The 13,140-nt window shown below is 41.4% G+C and overlaps 1 protein-coding gene across 4 annotated transcripts in view; it reads right to left on the bottom strand.

Moving 5' to 3' along the window:
* The window catches only part of CEP83 (centrosomal protein 83), a 188,837-nt gene extending 177,254 nt beyond the window's left edge, over positions 1 to 11,583 (bottom strand). For 2 of the 4 annotated variants that reach the window (XM_069229114.1, XM_069229116.1), the window contains exons 1-4: positions 11,441 to 11,547; positions 8,950 to 9,210; positions 8,004 to 8,154; positions 1,980 to 2,072 (exon numbers count right to left, since the gene is read on the bottom strand). In XM_069229114.1, coding sequence (XP_069085215.1) covers positions 1,980 to 2,072; positions 8,004 to 8,154; positions 8,950 to 9,101 — 396 coding nt within the window. In that variant the 5' untranslated portion in view covers positions 9,102 to 9,210; positions 11,441 to 11,547. Of the gene's footprint in view, positions 1 to 1,979; positions 2,073 to 8,003; positions 8,155 to 8,949; positions 9,211 to 11,440 lie in introns of those variants that run through there. The other 2 variants (XM_069229113.1, XM_069229115.1) reach the window with 2 other exon arrangements.
* Positions 11,584 to 13,140: the final 1,557 nt, after the last annotated feature.

Here is a 13,140-nt window from a genome sequence, read left to right as displayed (position 1 = left end):
TTAACTCTGTAAAGTGACGCTAATGTGTGTGGTTGTGAATAAAACCAATGAGAGAGAGAGAGAGAGAGAGAGAGAGAGAGAGAGAGAGAGAGAGAGAGAGAGAGATGCCAGCGGCAGAGCAGGAGAAGTGAACACTGTAGAGAGGTGGGTGGTGTGAGATGAGTGTGGTGAGAAGGAGATGGGTGGTGTTCATCATATTCACAAGGGGGCCCCCTTACACCGTGGTGAGGCAGATAAATCCATGCTATCGGTTGGATTTATTGCGAGTGGACCAAAGTTAAACGTTTTCCACTGTACGCATCAACCAGGTATTGCAGTGTCTCCAGGAATTATGCACTTCCCCAGCCGTGGAAAACTATGATGTTCAAAGAAAGACAAGAAAACGAAAGTAGCACTTCACTGGTAAACACTGTAAAGTGCCGCTAACGTGTGTGATTGTGACTAAAACCTATCTGCCCTCTTTGCGAACACTCTGTCTTGCTTTATTTTTACAATCAGTGGTCCGCAATTAGGGGAAATGGTGGGTCAGAGGGGATTAGTTAAGGAGAAACCGAGAGGAAAGGATGTGGAGGTAAGGCCAGAGCTGCTGGCTTTAGCTCTCAGGAAGTGGATTTGAGTCTCGGAGTAGACTACAAGTTGAGTTCATGCTTAAAGTAGCTTCAAAAAATCAGGCTTAGGTGGGAGTGAAAATAAACAACAAAATAAAAGTGTGCACTGTCGCAGCCTGGACGTAAACAAGCTTTGCAGAACAAAAGAAAGGCAAGGCCACCATACTTAAAGATAAAGTGCGGTGTGCTGCGCTGCAACAATTACACACACAAAAAAAAAGAAAATTCACCCCAACAACAGATGAGGAATGCAAATGGAAGGAAATTGTAGTTGAGCGGTGCTCCTCTATGAAAAACCACTTAGGAGGAAGCACAGAAGAGAGACACTGGACTAAACCAATGGTAAGCAGCAGGTAGGAGCAAAGTCCTTTATTCAATGAAACAGGTCTTCAAGACATCGCTTGCGCGCTTCCTATGTTCGACCTAAACATGGGGATGACAAGGGTTTTTGAAAAAATAAGTTTGGAGTTTTGCCTCAAGGAAGGTGGAAGACTGATCTACTACATTGGCTTGAAACGACTCTCAACCCTCTGCTCCATCCCCAACGCTTTACATCTAAAAGAGGAACAATATGCCTATTTTATATCTGCACACCTTAAACATGGTTTCTGCACATACCACAATACAAAATTGGATCAATAGTCTGGGCCAAAACAGAATGGGGCATTATGTTTTTATCCAAGGCCTCTAAATATCAATCTGAATTTTATGACAAGCCAATGAATGCTACCTAAAGAATTGAGTTGTTGGAATTTCCTGTGGCACATGACTGCTCTACATATGGCCTTCTGGATGTTCTAGTTCCTAATGATTGTGTGTGTGCTGTGCCCCATCTTTTCAAACCACTTCTTCTCAGCCTACCTTGCCCCATCCACTCCCTACCCCATCTCATTCCCTGGACAAGCCATGGAAATAATCTATACAAGCTAAATGATGGTTTTTGCAATTATAGTTTCTGACTGGATTTAAAGGAATGGTGCAAGCACACTTAGTAAATAGAGATTGAGCACAAGCCCCAAAGACTTTACTTACTTTACCATATTGATGTGACCCCCCACCCATGTGCCTTTGGCCATGTAATGAACCAAGCTTCGAAATGCCAAGCTTAGGGCCCTCTAACATGGGCTCTATTTTTGACATAGTCAGTGCTAGTTAGATGCCCAACAAGGCATGTGTCTCCAGGTGATGAGCCAGCTGGGGTGAGGTGGGGTTGGGGGGGGGGGGGGTGAATACAGTGGTGAAGTGAAGACATATCTAACAGTTCAATTAAACCTGTGTGTGCAATTACATTTTAAGTGATTTTGAAATAGATATCAAATTGAATAGTAACACAAATCAAACATACTGGTTGAAATATTTAGCCACACTCACTTCATCTAGCTTGTTAAAACGTTCTCTCATTGGTGCCTCCAGCTCCTGCTGTATCTGAGCTTTCAATAACTCCAACTTTTGGGGTGTGAGCACCTAGAAGTAAAGGAAACACAACACACTTTGGTTATTTTTTCTTACTGCTAAGCATTAAACTTAGATTTGTTTCCATCTACATTCATCACAAAAAAAGAAGCCTCTTCCGCTTATGTGTAGCATAGGTTAGCCACGGTTGCCCCGGATGTAGAATGAACGGCAACGGAAGGGCATTCAGGGAGAGAAAGATAATGCCTGGGTTTATGAGCAAGCACAGAGAATCATCAACAGTGAGACTGGGCACGGGGAGGTGGCAGTTGTTAAGCAGAAATGCAATCCCAAAAATACACTTAAGGGTTATTCACAAAAAGTGAAAGGTATCACAACGTGCCTCCTAAAAATGTGCCACAGGGGTGATCAGAGAGAGATAAGAAAAGACCCACCAAGTGCAGTCTCAAAAGTCCACAGCGAAGGGAGGGAAGGAGTCAAACAAAAGGCTGACAATATGAACGTTTCAGGAAGTTTGAGACTAATGACAGTGAAATGCAACTCCTTTCAATTTAGTTCAGAAGGCCCCAAAAAGAACGCAATCTCTCCTGAATAAGAGTTCTATTTTTTCAGTTTGTTAAAGACATCAGCTAAAACCTTATTACGAGCAAAAGACAGAGAATTATTTTCCTTTTATTAATTACGCCAGTGCTTCCCAACCTGTGGTCCGCAGCCCCCCAGTGGTTCATGACACATTCCTAGGAAGCAGACCTGGGCTGGGAGGAGTGCACTTCTCTGGCTGGGGCCTCTCAAAACACATGCATGTTTTTATTTTTATTATTTACTTTGTGCAGCACTGTAAAGTTCCTTGTACATCCAGCCACTTTCGGGGAAAAATAAAGTTGTCAAGATAACTCTGGTGATTAAATGTACCTGCTGGAGCGAGATGGGAGTTTTGTCTAGTGGCAGTTTTGACTCATCTAAGGTAGCACAGTTGATTAGTATGCCTGCTACAATGAACATGCATAGAACAGTATTTTAAGTGCTAGCACAGTGTGCCACTGCTTTTGTCACAGAGATTCTTTTGTTAACTGTGCAGTTCATAAGTTACAATAGTGATCAAGCATAGTGATCTTGCCATCAAAGAGCTGCATGCAAATTTCATGGCGCAAAAAAAAAAAAAAAAAGGAAAGGAAAGAACGTTTTTTTTTTTCCCAGTCTTTCGTTTTACTTATGCTAATAAAAAAAACAATACGGGCATCAGTGTTGATTTATTAAGACAATGTGTTTGATATCAAACAGCATAGGTTTCAGTGAAGCCATTATGTAGCGAAGTAATTCTTAAAGACCAGTGCCCAGTACACACCTAAAGATGGCTTCCCTGTGCGGAGGTCGTCGGGCCCTTTAAGCCACACAGGTTGTAGAACGAACTCCGGGCTGATGAAGTCAGGAGCGCTGGTGCGGATGGCTTTGGGGCTGCGTGCGATGCAGGACGATGTGACATGCGGTACCCACAGGTCACAGGGCATCCAACGGCGTCAGAGAGACCAGGGCTGCAGATTGAAGCGGGCGGTGGGAAGTGCAGTGTCACCAGGTCACTGTGCAGGCATCTGCGTCGTTGTTGCTGAAGTGCTGTTGCCAGTAGGCACAAGTCGGCGGTGCAGCATGGGACGGGCTATGGGCAGCGCCCCCAGGTTGCGGTGCAGGGACATCTGTTGACAACACTGGATTTGATGGTGCTGGTGTGGGCGGGTGGGGGCTGCGGTGCAGTACAGGATTGTGCTTTGTGTTCCTCACAAGCAGTGTCCACAGGCCACGGTGTAGACAGCAGCGCCGGTGTCTGCAGGAGCGGCATCATCGGGGATGCCCAGGCTGCGGTGTGAGCAAGGCGATGCCTGCGTGCGGGGCCCACAGATCTTGGTGCAAGCAGAGGCTTGGTGGCAGCATCAGATGGTGGCGTCAGTGAGACTAGGATTGTGGTGCGAAGCGGGGCAGTGCGAGTTCGTGAGGCGTTGGCAGGTCACGGTGCAGGCCAGCTGCGTCATTGGTGGCATTGCAGTGGTTTTTCTTCCCGAACAGCACAAAACACACAGGTCCCAGTGCTGTAGGCAGACGAAACTGAAGTCTTTGGTGTCCCTGAGACTTAGACAGGAGGCAAGCCCTACTCTAAGCCCTTGGTAAACTTTCTCAAGCAGGATAGACAGCAAAGTTTGACCTATGCTCTTTTTTTAAGGCATAAACAGCAACTGCAGGCCAAACCAGCAAAGCAACACAGCAAAGAATCAGTACTCCTCCTCCAGCTCTTCTCCTTCGCAGAGGTTCCTTTTGATTCCAGAAAGATTCTAAAAGTCTGGGGTTTTGGGTCCACTACGTATACCCATTTCTGCCTTTGAAGTTGCCCAACTTCAAAGGAAAGTCTCTGCTGTTTACACGATCCTGCCTTGCCCAGTCCAGGCCCGAGACACACACCATGGGGTTGGAGACTGTATTGTGTGAGGGCAGGCACAGTCCTTTCAGATGTAAATGACCACTCCTCCCTCCACTCTAGCTCAGATGGCTCATCAGGATATGAAGGCTACAACCCAGCTCCCTTTGTGTCACTGTCTAGATGAGAGGTGTAAACAGCCCAACTGTCACACTGACCCAGACAAGGAATCCACAAACATGTAGAGTCACATAATGGTTTAAGCAAGAAAATGCCTACTTTATAAAAGGGGCATTTTCAAACTAACAATCTAAAAACCAACCTTACTAAAAGATGTATTTTTAAATTGTGGGTTAAGAGACCCCAAACTCCAAATCTCTATCTGCTTTCAAAGGGAAACTGCACTTTAAGGTTATTTAAAGGCAGCCCCCATGTTAACCTATGAGAGAGATAGACGTTGCAACAGTGAAAAACTAATTTGGCAGTATTTCACTGCTAGGACATGTAAAACACACCACTACATGTCCTACCTTCTAAATACACTGCACCTACCTTAGGGGTGCCTTACATGTAGTAAAAGGGAAGGTTTAGGCCTGGCAAGTGGGTTTAAAACTTCACACACAGACACTGCAGTGGCAGGTCTGAGACATGTTCACAGGGCTACTCGTGTGGGTGGCACAATCAGTGCTAAAGACCCATGAGTAGCATTTAATTTACAGGCTCTGGGCACCCCTAGTGCACTTTACTAGGGACTTACCTGTAAATCAGATATGCAAATCATGGATAACCTAATCACCAATACAATTAACATAGGGAGCACTCGCACTTTAGCACTAATTGCACACTTTACCACTGCTAGAGACAATGAACCAGCAAAAACAGAGTCCAATATACCATTAAAAACAGGAGGTCAGAAGGCAAAAAGACAGGGGAGACATGCCAAAAAGCTGCCAGATCTAACAAATACAGACAGAAAACTGTTTACTTTCCTGTCTGTATTTATTTTTAAATACAGAAATAGGCCTCCTTTGGATGATTTTCTCTAATGTCAATCATGAATGCCAGGTCAGTAGGGGTACTAGTTGAGAAGTGGGGAGATGAAAAAAAAACAGACAATAGATTTCCTAATTAACCTTCATTGAGTGCAGATCTACAGTTATATATCCTATTCTACAAAGCAAGTGTTATAAGATAAATGCTATTGCACTGTATACTGCCAAACCCCTTTAGACATTCAAGTGTGACTATACATTTTACAGTTAAATAAATGTGGAACAATACAACAATACCCACTGCAGTTCATTTATACAGTAAATATAAAAATAGATAAATACAAAAAAATTAGCAAAAAATAAATATAGATAATCAAAGATGAAAATGTTGAAAAAATAAATACCATGAAAGCGGCAGCCCTAATTATATGCAGTGTGCGTTGTTGCGTTTTCACTCATGGTTTGCACAATGACATGCAGTCTACAACGGCAGGCTGCATGCAATTTATATGGGGTCCCTTAGGGTAGTGTAATACATGTTGAAGCCCTTAGAGAACCTCTTTGGTACCCATGCTCTAGGGTGCCAAAGTGTATCCCAATTGTGTGACAATTAGACCAATTTTACCTTGTATTTAGGGAAAGAGCACTGACACTGGGGCCTGGTTAGCAGGACTAAGTGCACATCAGTTAAAAAACATCAGTACCAGTGGCAAAAAGTAGGGGTGACCACGACAAAAGGGGCACTTTCCTACACATTTCTAGATACATTTCAAATATAATAGTGGGCGGCAGATGAATAGATTGAAATGAAGGGCATAGAATAGGCTGTTGAGCTCAAGTTTACCATCACAGGGAATGGATATAGATACCTTTTCATGTTTAATGTCCTAATCCTAAAACACCATCAAACATTTTCTACTTCAGTTTCTTACCCAGAGCATTACTTCCTAAACACCTACTTCATAGATATCCAGGGACCAAATAAACCAGCAGTTGAAAATATATAGCTCTCACACCAGAAGGACATGTTGATAGATTAAAGAGCATTAGAAAACAATTTTACTGGGGTCCAGTGAATTCACGAAAATTAGGTCTCTAGAATGAATGTTCATAGATCGAGAGAGTTGCAAAGTACCAGGATGTCCTGGTGCTAGAGACTATGCCTTATGCTCTGAGAAGGGAGGTTTCAGCACTTTTAAAAAGACACTTCTGTGGAAGCCTGGCGAGGGTCCTGTGGAATGAAGTACCACTGCTTAGAGACCAGATATTAAAAGGAGTGTCCCCCCATTCTGTTGCACTTAAAATGCAAAATCATCAGAAATCTGGGCCTAGAATATCTGAGATGCCGCCACGAGATAATGAATTTCTGAAGGTATTTAGGTCCCTTATTTGATAAGGCACATAAGGTAAGAACTGGCGCTTTGAAAGAGATCTGGGAGATCTGAGAAAGAAGTGTCTGAAAAGGTGCAGAATTAAGTCTGATTGAGGCTTTCTGGACTATCTGTAGTCGTTGAATTAACTACTTAGAGAGCCCCAAATATACAGATTTCCCATAGTCAAGTCTGGATGGGATCAGAGCGTACATCAGTTTTATGAGTTATGGAGGTTGAGAAGTTCAGTGTTTTTCTTTAGGCTTTCAAATCATGTGGTGGACGCTGAAGCAACCTGAGATTTAAAGGATAAGTCCTGGTCAAATTTGATTCCAAGGTTTCTTATCTTTGCAGAGATGAGTGTATTATCAAGTTACGCAGGACCACATACGAGATCAAACAGAAATAGCTTTACCAAATCTCAATATTTTGTTCCTCGGAGTTCAGCAAAGGACAGCATACTTGAAACCAAGAAGGCTATATTGGCCTAGAAATTCGAAAGGAGTTGATGTTTTTTTGCTGGAAAGGCTTAGCTCAGTCTCATCACGATATGATTGTAAGTTCACAGGACTGTACATAAAACAGAGATCTCTATCAATGTATTTTCTGAGGACCAGGCTGACATTAGCAAACCTCAAATAACATAATTTTTACGAGAAGTCCTAAGATCTAAAAGCTAATTGTGAAAATGGGCGTTACTCAGACCCTTTTCCCAAAGCCATTACAAAAAGTAAAGGACTGAGTGGAAGCTTGACTATTTCTCATGCTCAAGCCTGCACATTTCCCTACATTGTGAATGTTTACGTTTTTGCCATTTTGATCATTTTCTTTTTTGCCTCTGCTTGGGCCTATATTTAGAGGTAATACTAAGCATAACATTTTGTTACATTTAACAGTGTAATTATTGTATCTGTTTTGCAAGGCTTCCAGAAATCTAATACAAAATACAAATATAAAAAATGCAAACAGTGTACTTTGCACTATTGCAAATCAAAGTAAATTTAATTTGAAAGAGAGACAGAAACTAAGACGAAATATGTTGTACAGAATTAACCTAGAAGTACTGTTTGAATGGGAACACAATCATTCAAATTTTAAGTGGAAAATATAACCGCTTTAAAACACTAAAAGTACAGAAAAGCATCATAAATTGCCAAATCACATGGACAGACTGTGTGAAAAAGGTAATCATTCATCAGCCATGTTTCGTCATTACCTGTGTCTTTAGTTCTTCCAGCTCCCTTGTCTTGTCTAACAAGTCCCCACGGAGTTCAGCAAGCAAAAGCTGAAATTTCTCCTGAACAGTCTGCTTCTCAACAAGGAGCCGCTTTAATTCATTTTGTGACTTTGTAAATTCATCCTGCAGCCTGAATATAAAAGCATTTGCAGAATGTTTTAAGGATTATATAATTTATGTAATTCCCGCCATCCCGACTCCGTATTTTAGCTTTGTGGAGGTCAAAAACCTAAAATTAAGATATGTTTGCTTCCCAAGATTCATATAACATCTTGTGACAGAGTTGCAGCCATTCTTTGAACATCCAATTATCCTCATCTTGTGTCTCAGTCACTCAGCATTCTCTCTAGTGCAGGTACTCTATATTACCATACATAGCAAACTACCTTTTAATGTAACTTGTGTAGAGTCTCTCTACTCAACATGCTAGTTGTACAAATATACTCAAATACTATAAATGCCCAGTGTCTACACTCAATAATGTGATCAATGATTTATAGTTATACTTTACCTACAGAGGTAAAGAGTTTGGTGATCCTACAATGAAGTTAAGAAAACACACTATGAGGATAATTCCTAAATTCTTAAGTACCAAAAAACACTAGATCTATTGCCACAATTGTGGTTGCATATTTTATGAAATTATAGTTTATGTTTTCTACTACTTTGCAAGAGGGAAAACATATCAACAAGGATTGCTGTGTGAATAGGGGCAATACTGTCAAATTATATGGCTGAGAGGTCACAAATGTTTGTTGCAGAACGCATATTTGACCCACATCAAAACTCCCACAGCAATAATTTTAAGATTTTCAAGCACAATAAGACCCAGTGTCACTCTTGTAGGTGAATACTACATCATGTATAATATTCCATTGAGGATACTAAGGTCAGGTGAGCATGTAGGTCCTAAAAAATAACGTACCTTGTGTGCTCTGCTTTTAAAGTCTGGTAGTTCGTTTTGTGACTTTCGCACCGCATCCTTTCATCTATTAGCATTTTCTGGAGTTCCGTGTCCGAAGAAGGTAGCCCCATTCTCCCATCCGTCGGGGGCAGCGGAGATGAAAATTGATCCATCTAATGAGCAACAGTAGATCCGACAACAAGGAAATGTGGGATCTAATTATGAAACCAACAATTCCAGTCTGCTCGTCCTTGACGCTGACATCCCATGTGGCCAATTTACCTGGTGTAACATGAAAAGCCCCTCATTAAAACAGACAAGTCAAATGAGAACGGTACAATCATCTTTTTTTATCCTTTTACAAAATCTGCCTACAATACAACAGAACCTAACACTATGGACTTGCCCAGATACTAATCTAGGTCTTAATTTTCCCAGACTTTAACTTTTTATTTTTCACATACGACTACTTTTTTTAACTGGGTCGACTGGAGCTCTCAGGCTTACTGTCTCCACACTGTGGGGATTTCGAAAAACCTCTTCAAAACAAGAAAACGTACTACAAAATAGTCCGGAACACTACACGTTTTTATATGTTGGAGCATGAAATCCCTTTATAAAGGTCTATCTCAATTTTTTGTTTATTACAGTAGAGATGTGATATCTCTAGTCACCTGTAAGGAAAACAATAACTTAACTGCTCAGCTGAAGTGTGCCCTGCTGCCAGACCCAGCAGCCAGGGTGAAAGACAGGTCACAGGGCATTACTACAGCTGTTCTTAAACAAAACTGGCTTTTCTGTCTTTTGATTTGCTTTTCTTAAATGAAGAGTGAGCATATTTATGGCAACATGTTTACTGTGTGCATGCCATACGTCATTACAGGAAAGAAACTGCATTTTGCTGCACATTCTTAGTTACAGCATTTGTTAATCTGACTCATTATAAACTGATTTCAATATCGTATTTTGGTTTCTGCAACACAATCCTAAATGTTAAATTTCGCACTGTAGATTCCACTTATATTCTTCATGTCTGCAACTACCAGAAATGTAAATAGTTTGTGGGAAGGGAGGTGGTGTGCCACGTATTATTATAAGAAATAGAATACCTTCTGCTGTACATGAAAAGTATATTGCAAGTGTCCTCAAAGTTCCACACCCTTATAAACTTGTAAAGGAACTCACATCGAGTGGTGAGGACAGAAGGGTAACATGAGACAAGGTGATCAGCTCTTGCACTGTTATGGCAGAAGCCAATCAAGCACTTTGTGTCATACCCTTACACTTACCAGGTGTCAATCTAGGTAGGGTCTGAGCCTCGACCCGGGCTAGGGCCTGCCTCGCTTTGGCAGCTCTAAATGTGCTATCTTTGGCCTAGCAAGCGTAGTGGAATTTGGGCCTTATGTAGTTTCTCATAGAAAAATGGGAAGGGCACACTAAGAAATAACAACTTAACAGCACATCACTATAACGTGTTCCATAACATACAGCAAGTCAAATTGGAAATCCAAGAGTCCAATAAATCACATGATTGAAAAACATTATTTCATTTCACAATAGGTTGATAAACACACTATGAAATGAAATTAAGAATACTACCTAAATATTGAATAAAGAATGTTGCTTTTTAAGGGTTTTTGGAACAGTTAAACCAGGGAGTGGGGCACACACTTTCTCTGAACGACTTTGAGTGTAGTGGCACGTATCACAACCATTCAAAGTAGTACTTTAGAAATACCTGACGTCGTTTCTGTTCGAGTTGCCAACCTTGGCTGCTCATCACCATTATCCCTCATTCATGTGGTGTATGTGCTCATCAGCAGGCAGTATCTTGGTCCTTAGAAAAGTGAAGGGCTGTTGTTCATACCACCAATTCCAATTCTTGACCTTTGTGCAACCTTTTACTCATCCAAAGTCATCTCTGCCTGGTAGATGTCGCCATATGGATTACTAGGCCTTCTCTGATTACTCTCTCATTTTGGGGTACACACGCTGAGCATCCTGTTATTATGACCAGACTAGTGCTGTGTACCTAACCACAAGTTTTAGTCCTTATCACAAAATAAATTACATCATCGTACAAGACATGAAAACACTTCCCATAAAGGCATAAAACGAAATCACCCTTTCTACTGCACACCGCACACAGTGTTTCTGGCTTTCTGTATAAATGTTTCATCGCGTCGTCGAGAGAGAGTATTGTCAAAATACAATAAAATATGTCCAGACAAACTCGGATATGATTACATCGATGTGTTAGCAGAAAGAAAGAATATTTGAGATGTAAGGCGGCGTATGCCTACAGTTACAGTCCAGGTAGATCAGGTAGATAAAGCATTTATGAGTAGCCGTTTAAGCAACACGTAAGTGAAAAAAAAGTTTCAGGTTGATATGCATAACAATCAAAGCCATAGATGAGGGTGAATGTAAAAAAAACATACCTAAGAAGGAAATAAAGCGACCATCACAACTTTTCGTGGCAAAATGAAAGCTTTCTGAATATGGAATTTACCTGAACTCACCCGATTGGAGAAGACAAAACATCCAATTGCCTCAACTTCTCTGCTGAGCTGACTATAACTAGCACCTTTTGCAGGGAAGCAAGGAAGAGTACTCCGAAAGCTAAATTTAAATTGATTGATGGGCCAGTGGGCGGAACTGGGCGGTCTTCATCGCTGGATTTTCCTGTGGTTGGTTAGGAAAAAAAGTGACACGCCTAGAACAAGAGGGCTAAACCATCCCCAAAGTAACCGCTGCTGCTGCTCAATAGAAAAGAGTATCACCCTGCCGCTGCTGTACCGGAACAAGTCTTCCCATTACTCCGGAAGTCATAGCACCACCGCATGTGAGCCGGGACTATAAGCCCCGGAGGAGAAGCTCATAGGTTGAGGTCTGCACAGCCATCTATGACGAAAAAGATGCAGAAACAGACATGCCGTTAGTGAGTCGGACTCTGAAGAAGAGCTTCGCTTACTGGCGAAATATAGGAGCAGCACAACAAGTGTTGATATCCGCTAGTTAACATAAAACACTTTTTAAAAATAATTATAGAAAATTACTTCCTTTTACCGCTAGTAAATATTTTCATGTTTACAATATGCACAAAATAGGAAATGGGGCAGATGTACTATGGCATTCAGAAGGACTTGTTCTACTGCATTGGCATCTCAAACTTAAAATTGGAAAATTCCAAGATGGCGGTACAACTCCTCTATCCAGCTTTATTGATGTAGCGTGTGAAGCACCATAGTTGCTTTGGTAACATAACAAGGGCACTTTCTGCCTGACCTGCAAGATTCGACGTTAGAAATGTATGTCCGATGATTGGTTGGATATTCCCATGGCAACGATTCTTGCAGCTCGCGCGGTAAAAGGGCTGCCGCGGCGGGAAGTTTAAATGTATTTGGCCCTCAACAACTCATATTGATTTACTTATTGTTAAAACCCATCGACTTTAGTTGTGCCATTCCACACCTTGAGCTTGCTCAGCTGCATTTCAAGCAGCGGAACGAGACCAAAGGTTGTCTTCAACTCTCAACTCAAAAGATGAGCAAAGTCGTTCAAAATGAAGCCGTTCAAAATAAAATGATTGTTGTGTCAGGTCAGGCATGGCAAGCAGAAAATAGAAGATTGGACGCAAATTTAGAGTAAACTTTCCTAGCTATAGAAGAGTAACGATTCATAGGTGCAGTGTTTCCCAGGCCTGTGAGTGATATGCTGACCCAGGCCATGTTTTCCCTTTGAATTTATGGACTTGTAGTTCTGTTTTATGAAATAAGCAAGACTACAAATTCCAGAATTCAAAGAAAAACTAGTATTTACAATGCAATTGGTCTCACGTTGGCATGAGTTAGAGCTATTGGGATTGTAAATTCATAACTGAACTTTTCTTGCCACATAAATTGGTCTACCCTGCCTCATAATTCGGTGTTTTCCTGCCACAGCTAGTAGAAATCCGTTTAATCTCACATGTGCTTGTGATCTCATTGTGAGAAACAGTGCTCATTACAGAATGAGTGTTAACACTTGTGTTTTTTTTTTTTACAAGTTGCTAGCTGATGCTTTTAATAACGAGTTGCATGTTTGGGTGTAAATGCTGTGCACAACAGATTCTCACATTTAGGAGCTAATTTAATTATTTTGACAAAAGGCAAAGCTTGCACAGTACAAACTATAATGTAATGTTCATATGTCTTTAGATAAATTGTTAAG

Source organism: Pleurodeles waltl, chromosome 4_1 (assembly GCF_031143425.1).
Source record: "Pleurodeles waltl isolate 20211129_DDA chromosome 4_1, aPleWal1.hap1.20221129, whole genome shotgun sequence".
In the NCBI taxonomy this organism is placed as follows: domain Eukaryota; kingdom Metazoa; phylum Chordata; class Amphibia; order Caudata; family Salamandridae; genus Pleurodeles; species Pleurodeles waltl.
The sequence above is the reverse complement of the archived record's forward strand: the minus strand, read 5'-3'. Positions and strand labels throughout refer to the sequence as shown.